Here is an 18,872-nt window from a genome sequence, read left to right as displayed (position 1 = left end):
AAAAAAGTTTTCCATTTTGATTTATTTTTACATGGACAGATAACATTGTGTGTTTTTCTCATGTACAATATGATGTGAAGTACACATACATCGTGCAATAGTTACATCTAGCTAGTTAACAAATGGATTACCTCACATAGCTCTCATTTTTATGGTAGGAGCAAGTAACATCCACTCTCTTTACATTTTCTAGTGAAGTGAGAGTTTTGTATGATACCCATACATTCTGTTTGCTGGTCTCCATTAGGGAGCCCTTTGTGAGGTATTTTTTATTCCCTTAAAGCTTTAGGATCACCTGTGGGGAGGGAGGACCTGCCAATGATGAGATACCTGTGCATAGATTTCTGAGCAGAGAAGTGGTGCTTACTGCTTGGTAAGGCTTCAGGTACCATTAGGATATCCCGTGGGAGTAGAAGGAGGGATCATTTACAGACAAACTCTGTTTTCTCAGTCTGCTTATCTTGTCTACTAGATTGAAGACTGATTTTTCCTCCAATTAATGTGTTAATCAAAATATCTGAGGATATTTCATTTTCATGCCTCTTTACCATCTGGTTGCAAAGCAAATGTCGGTGCTTTATGAACAGGAATAATCCTATACACACAATATCTGGAATCTTAAGACTTCCTTTGTCAAGTCTTCAACTACAGAATCACAGAGCTCAAAGTCTAAAAGTGAGAGTGTTAAACCAACCAAAGGGTTAATGTTAGAGGAAGAAAAAAAAACCCCTAGCGGTGATAGTTAAGTCTTAGGCAATTCCAGCTGGCTAACGTCCAGTTAAATTTCACACCATGGAAAGGTGCAGAACTTCTGTGGATTTCTGTATTCTTTAAAACTGGAAACAACAAACAGGGTCAGAGCATTTCTATTTGCGATGTCTGTCGGGACTCACCAAACAGACTTTGTGAGTTATGTGCTAAGATTCTTGCTGAATGAACTGGTCTGTCATTGTAAGGAGAAAGGGATTAGAATTGGATTTCCACTAGCTGTTTTCTGATTTTTTTTTTTTTTTTTTTAAGACAGGGCCTTGCTCTGTTGCCCAGGCTGGGGTGCAGTGGTGCACTCATACCTCACTGCAGCCTTGATTTCCCAGGCTCAAGTAATCCTCCTGCCTCAGCCTCCCAGGTAGATGAGACTACAAGTGCGTGTCACCATGCCTGGCTAATTTTTTTTTTTTTTTTTTTTTTGGAGACAGAGTCCCACTCCATTGCTCAGGCTGGAGAGCAGTGGTGTGATCCTGGCTCACTGCAACCTCCGCCTCCCAGGTTCAAACGATTCTCCTGCCTCAGCCTCCTGAGTAGGTGGGACTACAGGCATGCTACACCACACCCAGGTAATTTTGTATATTTAGTAGAGACAGGGTTTCACCACATTAGCCAGCCTGATCTTGAACTTCCAACCTCAGGTGATCCGCCCACCTCGGTCTCCCAAAGTGCTGGAATTACAGGCGTGAGCCACCGCACTCGGCCTGTTTTAAAATTTTTAGTTTTAGTAGACATGAAGTCTCACTATGTTGCCTAGGCTGGTCTCAAACTCCTGAGCTCAAGCAATCCTCCCACCTCGGTCTCCCAAAGTGCTGGGATTACAGGCATGAGCCACTGCACCCAGCCAGCCTGATATGACCACTTCCTTATTGGTCTATGACACTTCTTTCTGAGCTTCCTGGAAAGTGTGGTGATAATTTGGCAAACGTAGTCATCCTGGGAGAAGGCAAGTTGTTCCCTAAGAAGTAGGAATCTCCAAGAGAGCAGATCATTGAACTTGATAATAAGAGATCTCACCTGTATTCTTAGAAACCGGGGCCTTGCGTAACTAGGCAGGTAATCAGCAACGTGCTGAAAGAGTTTCTTTCCATCAAATTCATGGTTTTCTTTCATTTTGATGGAGGCCATGCCAATGCGACCCTCATGATCTAGAAATAAAGTGAGAAAAAATTAGATGTGTTACGGCTATTTATGATGCTTTATTAGTTCAAAGAACTGTGGACTCAGACAACTTTATAGCATGGGTTTCATTTGGATAGTTGGAATTTTTATTACAAATACCTGTCGAAGATACTTTAAAGTGAATGTACTAATATTAATAGTAATAATAATAGTTGGTTGACTATTATATTCCAGGCCCTATACTAAGTGTGTTGTATTGATGATCTCACTTAACCCTCACAACAACCTTTTGAAGAGATATAGATGTTATCTCCATTTTACAGATGAAGAAACTGAGGCTTAAAGACATTAAGAGATTTGTGGTCAGACATCAAATACTAGGCAGGGTATGGAATTGAATTCAGGCAGCCTGGCTCCAGATCCTGTGCTTAGAACCATCATCCTTCTTTTTAGCAGCCTCTACAAACACATCTGGGTAGGGAGTAGGTTGGACTGGTGGCGACAGGAAGTTATTTTTGACTCCAGTGAAAGTCCTTGCTCCACCGTCAGGCACGACTTACTGAGCTTGGATTGTTCTTCAGGTTGCAATGTCAGGTTTGTTGCACCTCTGGGCACAAATACCACCTTGGAGACCTACTTATCTGATCAAGGTTCTAATGGCTTTTCTTGTCTGCATTTCGGAGAGGATGTGCGACAGGAGGTGAAGGCAGGCACAGGGAGCTGTTTTGTGCACTCCCGTTAAAGGCCCATTAGTTCCAAGAGGAGGTGCCCTCCGCAGAGAGAACAGATCCTACAGCAGGGTATTTAGCCCAGGGCAGTTTCCAACAATTACGACTGCCTTCTTGTGAGGACAGTGGTAATTAGGTATTAATATATCTTCTACCTGATCCAGCAGACCCAGCGGGAGTCCCAATCCACTTCCCTCAACTACTCAGCTGTAATCAGAGAGGAGACAGGAGCCTCCCTTGGTTACCCGAGCCCCAGCTTTTGAAATCTCTCCCATGGTGATTGTGTGTTTACCTATAGCTCTAAAGAAGGCAAACAGCAAAAGGAAAAAAAGATGCCCCGTCATTTGGTTTGCTTCTTGTCTGAGAGAGAGAGAGAGGCAGGGGCACTTAGTTTAGGGTCCCTAGCGCCTGTCTTAGAAATCTCAAGTGTCTCCAATAAGTTCCTTTTAGAATTAAGGCTCATGCAACAGAAATCCTCCGCATTGACCATCTCTTTGCTTCTTGCCCTGGTAGCAGCAATGCTTAACCTAGGGGCAAATGGGCCTGTTAGGTCTCAGGCCTCTGCCCCGACTCTCGGAGGGTGGTTTGGGACTAGTTCAGCTGTGGGGTGATGGTTCCAGCCTATAGGAGTTCTGGGCTAACTGTAAAGGTCAATTCTGGCCAAGGGTTCTCTAGAGCTGCACGGTCTAATATGACATCCACTGGTTATTTGTGGCTATTAAAACTAAAATCAATTATAATATTATGAAAAATTCAGTTCTTCAGTTGCATTAGCCACATTTCAAGTGTTCCATAGTGACATGGTAGCTATTGGCTATCATGCTGGATAGTGCATATAGAACATTTCCATCGTTGCAGAAAGTTCTACAGAGTAGCTGGGCAGTTCAGGTGTGACACCTAGAAAAAGTGAACTCCACTCCAGGCCCAAACCTAGAAATTCTCTCCTGGTCCAAAGCCAAGATGTGTGACTGCCTTGTCCTGAATCACCCATAGTGGAAGGATGCCTTACTTCAGACAGTCCAGCTGCATTTCTACTCTGGAATGAGACTGGCCTCTGTGGATGGAGTGCCAGACAGCAGCAGTTGTGGCATTGAGAATCACAGAATCTGAAAGTTGGGAGGGACTTTAGAATGTATCTCTAATCTTTCACTGCTGCAAGAGTTCTCCCAGGATCCCAGGTGGGCATCCAGCTTCTCTTTACATGCCTTAGTTGGTGGGGGCATTTCCTATCCTGGGAGACAAGCCCATTCTATTGATGGTTCCTTTGGTTACAGGGGAGTTCTCAGGCTAAAATTGGCTCCCTGGTCATTTTAATCCATTGGTTTTAGTTCTGATCGCTGGAGCAGCACAGAACACACCTGCTCCTCATCCTATCTGACTGTCTGCCAACAATGTAAGACTGTCAACCTCCTCCCCTTTGTTCTGTTTCAGTGGCTCCCAGAACTCACTGATCATTAGATTCACTTGGGAATTAAAAAAAGACATGCAGATTCTGAGTCCCATACTCCAGAGCTTCTGGTCCACTAGATCCAGGCTTTAAAAAGTTTCCCAGATGGTTCTGATGATTGGCCAAATTTTTGGAACCACTGGGCTTTAGTGCTTTAGTGTGTGTTTTTTAAAATTGTGATAAACACATAACATAAAATTTATCATTTTAACTTGTTTTAAAGTGTACAATTTCCCGGGTGTGGTGGCTCACGCCTGTAATCCCAGCACTTTGGGAGGCCAAGGTTGGGGATGGATCACCTGAGGTTAGGAGTTCAAGACCGGCCTGACCAACATGGTGAACTCTCATCTCTACTAAAAATACAAAATTAGCCGGGCATGGTGGTGCATGGCTGTAATCCCAGCTACTCAGGAGGCTGAGGCAGGAGAATCGCTGCTTGAACCTGGGAGGCTGAGGTTGTAATGAGCCGAGATTGCGCCATTGCACTCCAGCCTGCGTAACAAGAACGAAAATCTGTCTCCAAAAAAAAAAAAAAGTGTACAATTCAGTGGCATTTTACACACTTACAATGTTGTACTATCATCACCAGGATCTAGTTCTAGTGCATTTTCATCACCCCCTAAATCAGACTTTCAGTGTTTTTAAGAATGTCTGGGGCGTTTGTGCCAGCACAGCTTCCCAGCCCCGCCCCAGAGATTCTGACTTGGTAGTTCAGGGTGGGCCTGAGAAATTGCACTTGTAACAGACTCCTGGGCGATGCTGACACTGCTGATTCGGGGACTCACTTTGATGAACACTAGGCTAGATCCTTCCGTTTCATCTTCTAGATTCTCTTGCCTCATACGTACTCTTTTGTGTGGTTATTCTTTTTAAAATCAAGCATTTAGACGCATACGTAACATTTGAGGAAGGGTCTGCAAGAGCCCAGGGTGGCACAATGGCTGACAACCACAACTTAGACCCTTGTGTTAGCTCAGCATAAGGCCTGGGGAGTTCTCCAATGGGAGTATTCACACCCCTTTTCATTCTGCCCCTCTCACACCAAGATGTGGCCATAGTTCCCCTTGTGTCATTGTCTCAGAGTTGGGGAGGAACAAGTAAGAGATATTCTTGAATATTCTTTTTGTTTTTTTGAGATGGAGCCTCACTCTGTCACCCAGACTGCAGTGCAGTGGTGAGATCCTGGCTCACTGCAACCTCCATCTCCCAGGTTCAAGTGATTCTCCTGTCTCAGCCTCCTGAGTAGCTGGGATTACAGATGTGAGCCACCACCCCTGGCTAATGTTTATATTTTTAGTAGAGACTAAGTTTTGCCATGTTGGCCAGGCTGGTCTCAAACTCCTGACCTCAAGTGATCCTTCTGCCTCGGCCTCCCAAAGTGCTGGGATTATAGGTGTGAGACACCGCATCTGGCCTTAAATATTTGAGACAGAGTCTTGCTCTGTTGCCAGGCTGGAGTGCGATGGCACGATCTCGGCTCACTGCAACCTCTGGCTCCCTGGTTCAAGCGATTCTCCTGCCTTAGCCTCCTGAGTAGCTGGGACTACAGGCGCCCACTACCACACCCAGCTAATTTTTGTATTTTTAGTAGAGATGCGGTTTCACCATGTTGGCCAGGATACTCTGGATCTCCTGACCACCTTGGCCTCCCAAAGTGCTGGGGTTACGGGAGTGAGCCACTGTACCCGGCCTTGAATATTTTTTAAAAAAGAACAAGCACAAGGCCATGTAGAACTGTCACAGCTTGAGAAAGATGGACTTCTGGATTTCTACTTTGAATATGGGTGGGAATCCCAAATATGAGTTGTGGGGAAATAGTAATACCCCAGTGCCTTATATTTGCACAGTAATTTGGAGGCCGGAATCCTCTCTGACGTGTATAATCAATGTGATTTATTGTCACAACAACCCTTATGTATATATTTGATAAATATATGCTTAGCATTGATATAATTAAAATGAATTTGTTCTCTTGATAACCTTAACTGCAGGGCTGGCATTATCCTTAATTTTAGTGATTAGCCGGCAGTCAAACACCCGGAAGGTGTTGAAGCCAGGATTCAAGGTCAGACATTGGCCCTCCTGACTCTGCTGGCAGAAGCAGATCTGTAGATGAAGCTGTGGTGGCAACATTCTTGTGTGATGATTCTGAAACTTAGTGGGGTGAACTGGGCTTAGAAATCTTAAAAAGAAGAGGTTGTACAAAATCCACTTTTCCCCAGCTTTTTCTTCTAGCAACTGCGGTGGCTCTTCTTTGTGCCTCCTAGTTCGGAGGCCAGAACACCATTTCCCAGCTCTTAAGCATGACACGACTTTTCTGGAGGCATGCCAAATGTGGCGTGGCGCTCCCATATTTGAGGCTTTGTTTGCCTGAGAGCCCAAGAATGGGTGGGAGCTGAACTGAAGAAAAGGCCATGTTCAGATGTACTGAGCTGGCTTTTATAATGGAACATAAGCCAGACATAAGCTCCTTACTCCCTGGCAGCTGAAAGAGCTGTTTAACTCTGGATGGCAGAAGAAAGCAATGACAAACCTGGGCTAAAATTATGTTCAGATCCTCTATGGGTTTAGGTACAGATCTTATCTTGTATATACCTGGCACACGCACTCCATAAACATTCACTTCTTGGACAAAATCAACCAGTCCTACTATATCAGCAACTTCAGTGGTGGCCACATTTTCCCCTTTCCACCTGGAAGAAAGGACAAATTTAGCAGAGGTCAATGGTGGTTTCTGGCCCAGGTCACAGTGATGAAGAGCAGCTGTTTGCTTTAGATTTCTGCATGGTGTTGATCTCGTGTTCCTCACCTTGGCCCCTCAAACTCCCCAGCTTAGTCCTGGCTGGGGTATCTTGCTTGAGGCATAAAAGGGAAAAGTATAGACCTAGATAACAAAATGTGGAATTTCAATGTTACCACATGAAACACAATACATGGAATAATGTTCTAATGTTAAAATACAGCCCTGGCTAAGAAAGGCACTGAAAATTAGAAAGAAATCTCAATGATTTTCTGCTGTGTTTAGGTCTCTCAACTTCTCAGTTACTAACTCAAGTTGCTATTTAATTCAGTTGGTGACGTTCTCTTTAATAGAACTTCATATTTTATTTCAGGGTCTCATGGCAACAAGAAAGGAAAAAATATCATACTTCAGTTACAGGGAGATTCTAATGTTAAAGCCCAACCAGGTGCTATTTTTTCACTTAATAAAGAGTTAAATTTTGTTTTCATTAATTTTTTTTTTTTGCAGAGGTGGGTAGAGTCTCGCTCTGCCACTTAGGCTGGAGTGCAGTGGTGCAATCTCAGCTCACTGCAACCTCCGTCTCCCAGGTTCAAGTGATTCTCTTGCCTCAGCCTCCTGAGTAGCTGGGGCTACAGGTGCGTGCCACCATGTCCGGCAATTTTTGTACTTTTAGTAGAGACGGGATTTCACCATGTTAGCCAGGCTGGTCTGGAACTCCTGACCTCAGGTGATACACCTGCCTCAGCCTGCCAAACTGCTGGGATTACAGGCGTGAGCCACCACTCCCGGCCCATTAAAAATTCTTTAGCCCTCCCAGAAGTATCTTCTTAATAGCATGAAGATGGCATAAAGTGATATGGATCTTAAGACATGGAATAGTAGAGATGGAAGGACCCTGTGCATCATTGTGACCCTCATCTCAAGGGCAAAAGGACTGAGGTTCACAATGGTTACCTGTCTTGATACCACTGCTGCTCAGTGGGGAGAGGTGAGCCTGGTTCTCCTCATTTCACCTGCTGTCTTTCTACTGCAGTTAGACAACTTCCATCCGTTCCTCATTCATTCATGCAAAAAGTGATTATGTTTCAGGCACCATGGTAGGTGCTGGGGATGAACAGGCAGACACAGGGCCTGCCCTCAGGGAGTTTACACAGGAAGGAAGCTGTGTCATGAGGCTGGAGGACTGTGCTATGGTTGGAAGTTAATTCCATGGTCTACTAGGACTTCCAAACTTCCTTGCACTGACCTGGGGGTTCTGCAGAAAACCATCTGGTTGAGGATGAAAGGCATTGGGGGATGGGGCTCTGAACCCCTCACCTCCTCTTCAACTAGATCAGCTCCACACTAATTTACATCTGATTTTATCTAAACACCTCCATGATTGGAAAGGTGAAAATCCTTGGCTGTCCTGAGAGTGACCAGTAATAATGCAGGAGAAACAAGAGGAGTTAAATGTACTTTTGTCTCCAGAAATCAGATACAGGTTTCCTGCCTTATTCTCATCTGGTGTTGCTCAGCCAAGTTAACTGTGCACTGCAGAGTGACACTTCATGCACTTCATTCCTCATTCTCTGGGAACACAGGAGTTTGACCTGATGTGCCAAAGACAGGGAAGCAAATGCACCATAACCAAAGCGGAATGCGATTCCACTAGGAGTATGCCAAACTGTACGTGTGTTTGTTTTTGGCTCAATGATTCAGAAAAACCAACCGGAATGTATCTCCAATTCTGTCATGGAAATAGATGAAATTTTCACGGTCAACCATTAAGAGATCTCCACTGTTGAAATAGAGGTCTCCTTTCTTAAAGACATCTCTCAGTTTTTTCTTCTCTGTCTGAGCCTTTGCTCCAGCATAGCCACTAAATGGTGTAAGTTGTGTGATTTTGCAAACCAGAAGTCCAACTTCACCTAAAACAGAAGAAAGTAAACTTATTTTATGTGCTAGAGGTCACATTTATATATCAGCCTTCTCTTAAAACTAATGCCATACAACCTGCTGGCAACAAACTGGCTGTAGGAAGTATCATTTTCCATGCATGTATACCTGTGAATTATATGTACATATGTATCACAGACACACATATATATACCACACACACGCATACTGTACATTATTGTATATGGCCTAATTATTTTATTTTGATTTTTTTTTTGAGATGGAATCTTGCCCTGTTGCCCAGGCTGCAGTACAGTGGTGCAGTCTCAACCTCTGCCTCCCAGGGTCAAGGGATTCTCCTGCCTCAGCCTCCCAAGTAGCTAGGGTTACAGGTGTGTGCCATCATGCCCAGTTAATTTTTGTATTTTCAGTAGAGACAGGAGTTTGCCATGTTGGCCAGGCTGGTCTCGAACTCTTCATCTCAAATGATCAGTCCTCCTCAACCTCCCAAAGTGTTGGGATTACAGGCGTGAGCCACCACACCTGGCCTGTAATTCTTTTACTGCTAATCTTTTACTGAAAAATGATTTATGCACACTTACACAAACGCCCAGTAGTTAAAGCTTAAAGGTAAAGGCCACCTAAAACTATGGTTTTGCAACCACAATTACATATCCCTTCCCACAAAACATTACCTCATAAGCAAGAAGTTGTTAAGCTAGGTTTAAAACTAGAATTATGTTATATGTAGTGGTAAATTAGCACCTTTGGAATTCCTGTATATTGGAGGGTACTTAAATAAATCCCCCTTTTCCCCACTCTGATAAATTTTACCATGTGGCAATAATATGTTAGTCCTTAAAATCACTTGGTCAAGATAAGAAGGGGCACAGGTTGATTGAACAAAAGTCTACTGTACCTTTGGGAACTCTGATGCAATATCCATTTTCATCACGGACAGGTTCATCTTTCTCCACATCATATTTAATCAGGTCATAACTTATGATTTTCTAGCAAAATCAAAATGTATAATTTTGAGAATAAATCTTTTACAATTTTTCCCTTTTTAATTGTGGTATAACGTAAAGTATATCTTAGGCGTACAGGTTGATGAAAATTTGCATTTGCATATACCCTTAAAACTGCCACCCAGAGAGAGACAGAGAAAACATTTTCATTTCACCTAGAAAGTTTCCTCCTGCCCTTCTGTGAAGTCAACTACTATTGTGACTTATATTGCGGTCAATTCATCTTAAACCTCAAACAAGTGAAATGAATGTATACTTCTGTGTCTGCTTCTTTTACTCAATATGCCTATAATATTCATCCATCCATGTTAGTGTTTTTTATGGCCATGCAATTTTCCCTTGTATAAATATACTATGATTTATTTATCTATTTTCCTGTTAATGGGTACTTGGATTATTTCTAGTTTTGGCCTATTATAAATAAAGCTGTTATGACATTCCTGTGTCTTTTGGTGGATGTATCACAAATGGGTTTTTAAAATCTTATGTAACCTTATATTAATATGACACTGTTAGATTTTTCACTTTTCTATGGAAATGTTATCTAACATATTTTAGAATCAAAGGCATATTTCATGCCCATGACTATACAATTATTAAAACTCTATCATATTTAAAACATAATTCAATGCATAAGAATTTAATTTTCAGCAATTCAGTAAGAGCAATAATAAATATATTATTTTCCTTACTGGAAGAAAATGCAAATATGACAGTATTTGGATACAATCATTAGCCATGATTACTGTGTCTATTTCAAATTTATATTCAAGTCTATGTGATGAAGCAACCAATCATATGCTTTAGTATTAGCAGACAACTTCATTAAAAAAACAAGCAGCGTTTATGGTCAACAAATGTAGATCTTATTTGCAGGAATGTAAAAAATTTATAGGTGATAATAAATGTTCTTTTCCACATCAATTGCATGGGATCATCCGGTTTTTAAAGTTTTTTTTTTTTTTAATGTGTTGCTTAAAGTAGAAAAACTGTCAATAAAACATGGCACTCAATGGATGAGAAAGTAAAGAATGGGTAATGCACAGCATTAGCTGACCTGCTCAGCAGCAGTTCCAGTGAGGTGTAGGAGATCGATTCTCAGTCTGCAGCAGCGCTGCCCAGGAATCTGCTGTGGTGATGGAAATATTCTGTCTGCATTGCTCAATACGGTAGTCACTAACCACACATGGCTATTCAGCACTGGAAATGTGGCTAGTGTGATTGAAGAACTAGATTTAAACTTTTATTAATATAACTTAAATTTAAGTAGTCACATGTAGCTAGTGGCTACTGTTTGGACAGCGCAGGTCTAGAGGACTGTGGAGGGACCTGTGTAGCGTAGGTGGAGCTGCTGTCATTGTTAGAGAGGGTCCTTGAACTTGGGAACACCTTGAGATTAGGCCAGAATATAAGAAATGGAGTGATTATCATCATTACGGTTAACAATTATTCAAGGCTATTAAATGACAGGCATTGGGCTGTAGCCTCTAAGGGCCTTTTCAGAAGTTATTTAATCCTTTCAACAATCCTTTTCCCTTATTGAGTGTGGGCTCAGCACTGGGTTCAATATTTTCTCTTGTTATCTCTGTTTTACAGATGATGAAATTGAGGCCTGAGGAACATACGGGACCTGCCCAAGGTCACTCAGCTAGATTATGGTGGCACGGAGATTTGCTCTCCAGAGCCAGGGCTCTTACACACATGAACTACTGTCCTCTGAACTCTGCTGGTCTGTCCCTGGGGACACAGGTTGAGTGGGAGTCCCGGTGCGGCTGTTTCATGGCCAGACGGGATGAGTGGTCCAGAGGCACAATGACCACAGTGACTTCTCAAGCCAGCGGAGGCTCAGCATTTACTGAATATTTCTGGGTATTTGCAGAATAGTTGGTTATCTGGAAGACTGACTGCTTGAGTACAAAAAAGACAACAGAGACCCACAAGCAATAAAATGACTGACAGGGAAAAGAGATGGCTATGTGAGCTGGTTTAAAAATAAGAAATATCTGGCCGGGCGCGGTGGCTCATGCCTGTAATCCCAGCACTTTGGGAGGCCGAGGCGGGAGGATCACGAGGTCACGAGATCGAGACCACCCTGGCTAACATGGTGAAACCCTGTCTCTACTAAAAAATACAAAAAACTAGCTGGGCTAGGTGGCGGGCGCCTGTAGTCCCAGCTACTCGGGAGGCTGAGGCAGGAGAATGGCGTGAACCCGGGAGGTGGAGCCTGCAGTGAGCGGAGATGGCGCCACCGCACTCCAGCCTGGGCGACAGAGCAAGACCCCATCTCAAAAAAACAAAAAAATAGAAAATAAAAAATAAAAAATAAATATCTTTCTGGTGGAATTATTAGGTGAACATAAATGTTCACCAGATCCTAGCACTGAGATGCCTGGGCTCCACCTCAGAACAACTGAATCCAAAGCCTAGCAGGTGGGGCCTTGCATCTGTGCATATAAAAAAACTCCCCAGGTGATGGTGCTGCACGACACAAAGGGAAATACTAGGTTTCACAGTGTACATTAAGCTTATGGAACTTGTAACCTTCAGGTGTTTTATCACATACAAGTATAAATGGCATCAGGAAGAATTCGCCTAAGTTGCAGATGGCAAGGGCACAATGGATTGTTCTTAACAGAAGTTGAGATGTTTTTAATTGGAGGATCTGATGTTTTGAAGTCATCATCACAGAGAATGAGCAAAATCTCTCTTGGTAATAGGAATGGGCCATGGCTCTGATGCTGCCTGACTTCTGATAACATCATCACGACTTGGCTTTTAAGAAGTCTCTGTATTCTGAAAACTGGCTACGTATGCTCTCATTTTTCAATGTACTTACTTTCTGTAGGTAATTTACTCTTCCAACAGCACCGACTTTTCTCGTATAATTCATAAATCCAATATTGCCTTCAGTGGCAGCATAGAACTCATAGATGCATATGTCTCCAAATCTCTTGACAAATTGTCTCCACACATCTCCTCGTAAGCCATTTCCCAGTGCCAGTCTCACTTTATGATCACGGTCATTTGGCTTCTGTGGTAGGGGGAGAAGAAAAAGACCAAACTGAAACATCTCTGGAGCCTATGCTTACATATTAATAATCGCCTTTATTTTGTATGTATTTAATTTATACTGACATGCCTTTATTACATATTTATGTTGGTTATAAATGCCCCTTAGTGTCTGCCTTTTTCCTGCCATTCACACACAGTATTCCCTATTCCTTTAGCACAAGCAGTATGGTCTGACAGCTGGAACTATGATTTAATAACCAAAACATGTGAATTCTCCCATTTTGGTTTCTAAGGAGCCAGATGAGACAATCTGACAAAACCAGGTGATGCCAACATTTAATCTATATCCAATCTAAAGTTAGAAGAATGTGTATAAGGTGTTCATAGTTACAATAATGTAGATGTTCATAGTTTTCTTGATGGGGCTGGTGGACATTAGTGAATTTCCAGAAAGGAGGAGCCACATGGGAAAGATCTGTCAGAGATGGGGACAATCTCCTACCAGTGGGACCCTGAGCAGTGTCTAGGATTTTTATGACAATGAAGAAGAAAACAGGAAACACAGTCCAATGAGAGACAGAAAGAGAAGGAGAGAGAGAGCACCATTTTCCACAAAGCCATTAAAGAGCAACAGTTGGAGCCTGTGGGAACTGGAGGGAAGAGTCTTGACCACGCCCTGCCATGTTTAACAGGTAGACCCCAGCGTTCCGAAGACCAGGCAGAGCTGAACCGAGACAACAAAACTGTCCCAGTGGGATGGGGAGGGGAAGAGGAGGAGGCGGCCACCTCCCAGTTGCCTCAGGTGGCCTGCGAAGAATATGATTTGCTATAAATAAAGCTCACAAAGGAAAGTCTGTTTTGGGTGTAAGGACTGAAAGGAGTCTCTCTGGTGTCAGCAAGAGAGGTGGGGCTATGACCAGGCTGCCTTCCATTCAGCCATACTCATTTAGGAGACCCCACAAATATGTCCATGCCAATGATGGTTTTATTTATTTTGTTACTTTTAATTGTTAACAAAGACAGTCAAGTACAGTAGTGAGAAGGGGGAAACAGTAGAACAAGAAGTTTGATCTATAACTGTGAACAATCAAGTGAGATAACTCACTACCTTCAGACCAGCCCGGTGATGGTTTTAATGATATCTTATGTTAACAGTGTAATCTATGTCTTCCAGGAAATCACAGGCTGGTGGAAGAGACAAATAAAATAAATAGGAATAATTTTACCCTGTAAATTCTGTTACTCTATGACCTTTATTCTATCAGGATACAGAATGAAATGGGGGTAAAAGTGCTAGGTCATTAGGGCTGTCCTCTCACATCAACTGTTAATTTCTTTGATAAAACAGCAATTGCTTAGAGCATTTTCTACATTATTTACTACAGTGTGAAGCCACTGTGAAGTGATTTTGGCATAAGAATTCCTCTCTGAAAAGAACTATAAGGGGGCGGGACTTTGGCATGGCAATTAAAAACCACACCAAGACAAACTCTGAATTGGTTTCCATGCAGGAGGAGCTAAGTGGCCAGGGAAGCAGAAAATATACATTTAATCTTTAAGTAGTTTGGACAGAACATATGCGGCTCTTTGAGGAGTCCTAACCAGAGAGGCGGACTGATGCTGGTCACTGGTGAAAATGGACCCCTTGAGTAGTCATTCTGAGGAGGAAATGTGTCAAGAGAGACCAGGACCCTCCACTGCCAGTGGCTCTTACCCAGGGTGTCTGGGAGAATTGCCTGAGAAGCCTTTTGAACCTGCATGAGACCTAGACATTCAGACTGAGTAGGAATCTATTTTCTCTCTCTCTTTCTCTTTTATTTTTTTGAGACAGGGTCTTGCTTTGTTGCCTTGGCTGGTGCAATTATGGCTTACTGCAGCCTTAACTCCAAGGCTCCTGCAATCCTCCTGCCTCAGCCTCATGAGTGGTTGGGACTACAGGTGCATGCTACCATGCCCGGCTAATTTATTTATTAATTTTGTAGAGATGAAGTTCTCACTATGTTGCCCAGGCTCATCTTGAACTTCTGGCCTCAAGCTATCCTCCTGCTTCGGCCCCCCCAAGTGTTGGAATTATAGGCATGAGTCACTGTGCCCAGCCAGAATCTGTTCTCTTCTGGTCCCTAGGTCACTGACTCTACTCCGCTTTATAATTACCAAGCTCCCGTAAGTCGGGAGATCGTATGTCTGGTTTGCCAGGGCAAGCCCTGGCTACACGTGTCCTGGAATGCTGGTTATCTTTCACTACCTTCACTCTCAAGTGTCCCTGTCTGGCTAATGAATTGTAGGGTCACACTGCCCACAAGGCACTATCCTCCTCCATAAGGACTGTCAGTATTCAGAGACCACCCACTCCTACTGCTGTCCCAAGGATAAAACATCACACATGTTTGAAGACTTGCTTTTGCTTAAAGAAAATCACCTGAGCTGGGTGCTCACCTGCTCCAGGCTTGCATGAGAAGTTCCAAAGCAGCATTCCCGCATGTAGACCCAAGGTCTGACTTATCCCACATGCAGCCCACCAGCAGCCCTTCTCTTACCCACTTCACTTATTTCCTTGTCTATTGGATGGTGATCACCTATCTCCCTCATTAAATGGCAAACTCCTTCGAGGCCAAATGTACATGTATCTCTATGTCATCCCCAGTGCCTGGACCTGTGATTTGCATATAGCATAATCCTGGCAGTAAAATAAATAATCTCTACCAGGAAACCTCACTCCCTGTTCAATAACTAGTGGCCGGGTCAGGGCAGGGCTTAGGGTGCAGGAGGCCGCAGACACCCTGGGTGTGTGGGAAGCTGACCAGCCAGCCTCACAGGTGCAGCTGTCACCTGCCAGTGGCAGGTAGCTGAGCTCATAATCACAACACCATGGGCTCTGTTTTCATCATCCAGCTGAAGAATCTTATTACATCAGCAAAAGGGATTAAGGCTGGAAATGTTTGTGGGCACAAATGGGAGACCCTGGAGCCTTCTAAGATGTCTGGTTCTCACCTAAGCTTCTGCTCACCAGTGGCTGAAAGAGTATGACTCAAGTTTTCCTTTCCCATAGGGGGAACAGTGTTCCTCCATAACCAAAGCCACTCCTCAGAGGAACTGATTTCTAGATCAAGGGTCACCAGCTTATTTTTTTTTTTTTTTGTTAGAACAACTCAGCAAAATAAAATTCCTGTTTATTGTTGGACAACATTGTTTCACACATACATCAAACAAACAAAAAACTTCTTCTTCACGTTAGAGCTAAGGTGAAACATGCAAACACACCTGGGGGACTAAATCCACACTGGGACTGAATAACTGATGAAGAGCAAGAGGTCAAGATGTCCAGAGAGGAATGAAGGGTGCCAGGTAATTAGAACAGGCAGAAAGCTTCTATTGAGGGTTTTTCCGTGGGTCAGGCAGTTGACCTGTTTCTAAAGAACCCTATGAAAGGTGATAGCTAATAAAAGTATTTGCCTCATATTACGATTGAGGAAATGGAGACTCAGAAATCTTAAAATAATTTTCCCAGGATCACAAAGGTAGTAAAACGGTTGCTCCGAGATTCAAATCTGAATCAATGTGACTTCAGAGATCTTTTCCTTATGCCTTTTAAAGCCCTGCACTTGAGGGGGTGTCCACTGTGCTGCCCCTCCTTACTCATGCCCACCAATAAATCCCACTCCCCCCCAAAAAAAGAAAAAAGGAAAAAAAGCAACAAAGAGCGTGTGCCACACACATAGTGTAAGAATCAAATAGTCCTGAAAGACCCTTAAATGAACAATGCTGTATTCACGCCATCTACCTGTTCCCCCCCTTTACCCCCAGTTTACCACCTAGAGGCGGACACTTAACTCTTATAGCTGCTTCTTGCTATCTGCATATTTCTAAATTAAATGCGTATACTTCTTTCTCTTGTTTCATCAATTGCAGATTTCCTATTGTGGTAGATGAGGATTCAGTTCTTTCCTATTCTCTCTTCCATTTTTCCAGTATCATAATTTTTGGTTAAATCAATATTCAGTGCTCACATTATTCTGCCCATAATACAACACTGAGGAGCCAAGTAATATGCTATGAACAAATTTTCATTTTTCCTGGAATTAATTGCCTTTCTGCCCATTTGCTTCATTTCCTTAGTTTCTGTTGGTAAGTTTCCCCTTATCCTCCAATAGCCTCTAAAATTTTCCTCATGGTGAAATCTGTCTGCTGATTGAATTTCCTATTTTCTATTATGCTTCTTTGTCTCCTTTGCTCCAATCTGGACTGGTTATTTTCGAAGCCTGGGGGGTCCCTTTGTCTCTCTTTCCTGGATCCTGTGTTTTCCTCTGTTTTTTTTCATTCTCCTGTTTGGATGGAATATTTTCTTTAGTAACTTCCCAAAGGGGAGTATGTACATAGTAAGTTTATTTTACTTATTTAATTTATTTTTTGTGTGGAGACTTGGAATATCTGAATATTGTATACCTGAGTGATGATTTGGCTGGATACAGAATCCTAGATGGGCAATAATTTGTATCTAGAATTTTGAATACACCACTCCTTTGTTTTTCAGTTTGCAGTGTTGCTACTGACAAGTCAAACTTTCACTATCTTTTTTTGGTAGTATTAAATTTCATCATGGCACACTTTCTTTTTCCTCCACTAATTTTACTGGGTACTCTATTGGTCCTTTCAGTCTGTCCAGCCCTCGGATGTTTTCCTGTGTTATTTCTTTGATCATTTCCTCCTCTCTACTTTTTCTATTCTCTTTTCCTGATTTCCAATTAAATATATATAGGACCTCTTTGATTAGTCTCTAATTTTTCTATCTACTCTCCCTTTATGCCCATCAATTTATCTTTTTAACTTTCTGTAAGATTTCTCAACTTTATCTTCTTCCAACCTTTCTACGAATTAAAGATTTTTAAACATCATTTTAATTTTCAAGTCTGATTCTTTTTTTTCTTGTAAAACAGTACACTATTCTTGTTTTATGGATACAATATCTTCTCCAGTCTCTCTGAGGATATTAATGACACATTAAAAACTTTTTTTTTTTTTTTTTAGACAGAGTCTCACTCTGTTGCCCGGGCTGGAGTGCAGTGGCCGGACCTCAGCTCACTGCAAGCTCCGCCTCCCAGGTTCACGCCATTCTCCTGCCTCAGCCTCCCGAGTTGCTGGGACTACAGGCATCCGCCACCTCGCCCGGCTAGTTTTTTGTATTTTTTAGTAGAGACGGGGTTTCACCGTGTTAGCCAGGATGGTCTCGATCTCCTGACCTTGTGATCTGCCCGTCTCGGCCTCCCAAAGTGCTGGGATTACAGGCTTGAGCCACCGCGCCCGGCCTTTTTTTTTTTGAAACAGAGTCTCGCCCTGTCACTCAGGCTGGAGTGCAATGGCACGATCTTGACTCAATGCAACCTCCGCCTCCCGGGTTCAAATGATTCTTCTGTCTCAGCCTCCCCAGTAGCTGGGATTACAGGCGCCCACGACTGTGCCCAGCTAATTTTTGTATTTTTAGTAGAGATGGCGTTTCACCATGTTGGCCAGGCTGGTCTTTAACTTCTGACCTCGTGATCTGCCCGCCTTAGCCTCCCAAAGTGCTGGTATTACAGGTGTGTGCCACCGTGCCTGGCCTCTTCTGTTTTTTAAATTGATGTTTCTTTTCTTTTGATGATCCTTCCTGTAGGAAGCTTTCCTCAGGTGCTTGGTGATTCTTCATGTTTGTTCAGATTTAAGAGTAAGGCAACAGAAAGATGATTGGGCAGTTCTGTGGGGGCGGGGCGAGGGGGCTACTGCTAGGTGGGCTGCACTGCTGGTTGATGAGGCAATGAGCCCATATCCAATGTCTTTTCTGGGAAAGTTTAGTTCTTCCTAAGAATTATACTCCTTCAATATCCTGCCTGCAAGCATAAACTGGCTACTGGAGTTCCAATATCTGTGCAGGGGAAAGGAGCTGGGGAGGGTCTCCCTGGTTAGTATGCAGATATTTTCTTAATCTCTGTTTTCAGTGCCTCATCCCTGCTCTCCTCTGTTCTTGGGGTCCTTCAGTCAAAGCTTCATTAGCTCTCCAGAGAAAAATCCTCCTGTCTCCCACACAGTGGGAGAGGGGAATAGCAGGTCCAGCTACTTCTTACACAGATTCTATTTATTTATTTTTATTTTTCCATAAGTTATTTGGGGTACAGGTG

At 43.0% G+C, this 18,872-nt stretch overlaps 1 protein-coding gene across 2 annotated transcripts in view; it reads right to left on the bottom strand.

Annotated features, from left to right (window-relative positions):
- The window catches only part of SLC27A2 (solute carrier family 27 (fatty acid transporter), member 2), a 52,958-nt gene that overhangs the window by 616 nt on the left and 33,470 nt on the right, over positions 1-18,872 (bottom strand). For both annotated transcript variants that reach the window (XM_011928602.1, XM_011928603.1), the window contains 5 exons: positions 12,548-12,742; positions 9,603-9,693; positions 8,517-8,715; positions 6,658-6,755; positions 1,783-1,913 (listed from right to left, as the gene is read on the bottom strand). In XM_011928602.1, the coding sequence (XP_011783992.1) occupies positions 1,783-1,913; positions 6,658-6,755; positions 8,517-8,715; positions 9,603-9,693; positions 12,548-12,742 (714 nt within the window). The remainder of the gene's footprint in view (positions 1-1,782; positions 1,914-6,657; positions 6,756-8,516; positions 8,716-9,602; positions 9,694-12,547; positions 12,743-18,872) is intronic.

Source organism: Colobus angolensis, unplaced genomic scaffold (genome assembly GCF_000951035.1).
Source record: "Colobus angolensis palliatus isolate OR3802 unplaced genomic scaffold, Cang.pa_1.0 Scaffold78, whole genome shotgun sequence".
Classification (NCBI taxonomy): Eukaryota; Metazoa; Chordata; class Mammalia; order Primates; family Cercopithecidae; genus Colobus; species Colobus angolensis.
Note: the sequence above shows the minus strand (reverse complement) of the source record. Positions and strands in the feature narration are given on the sequence as shown.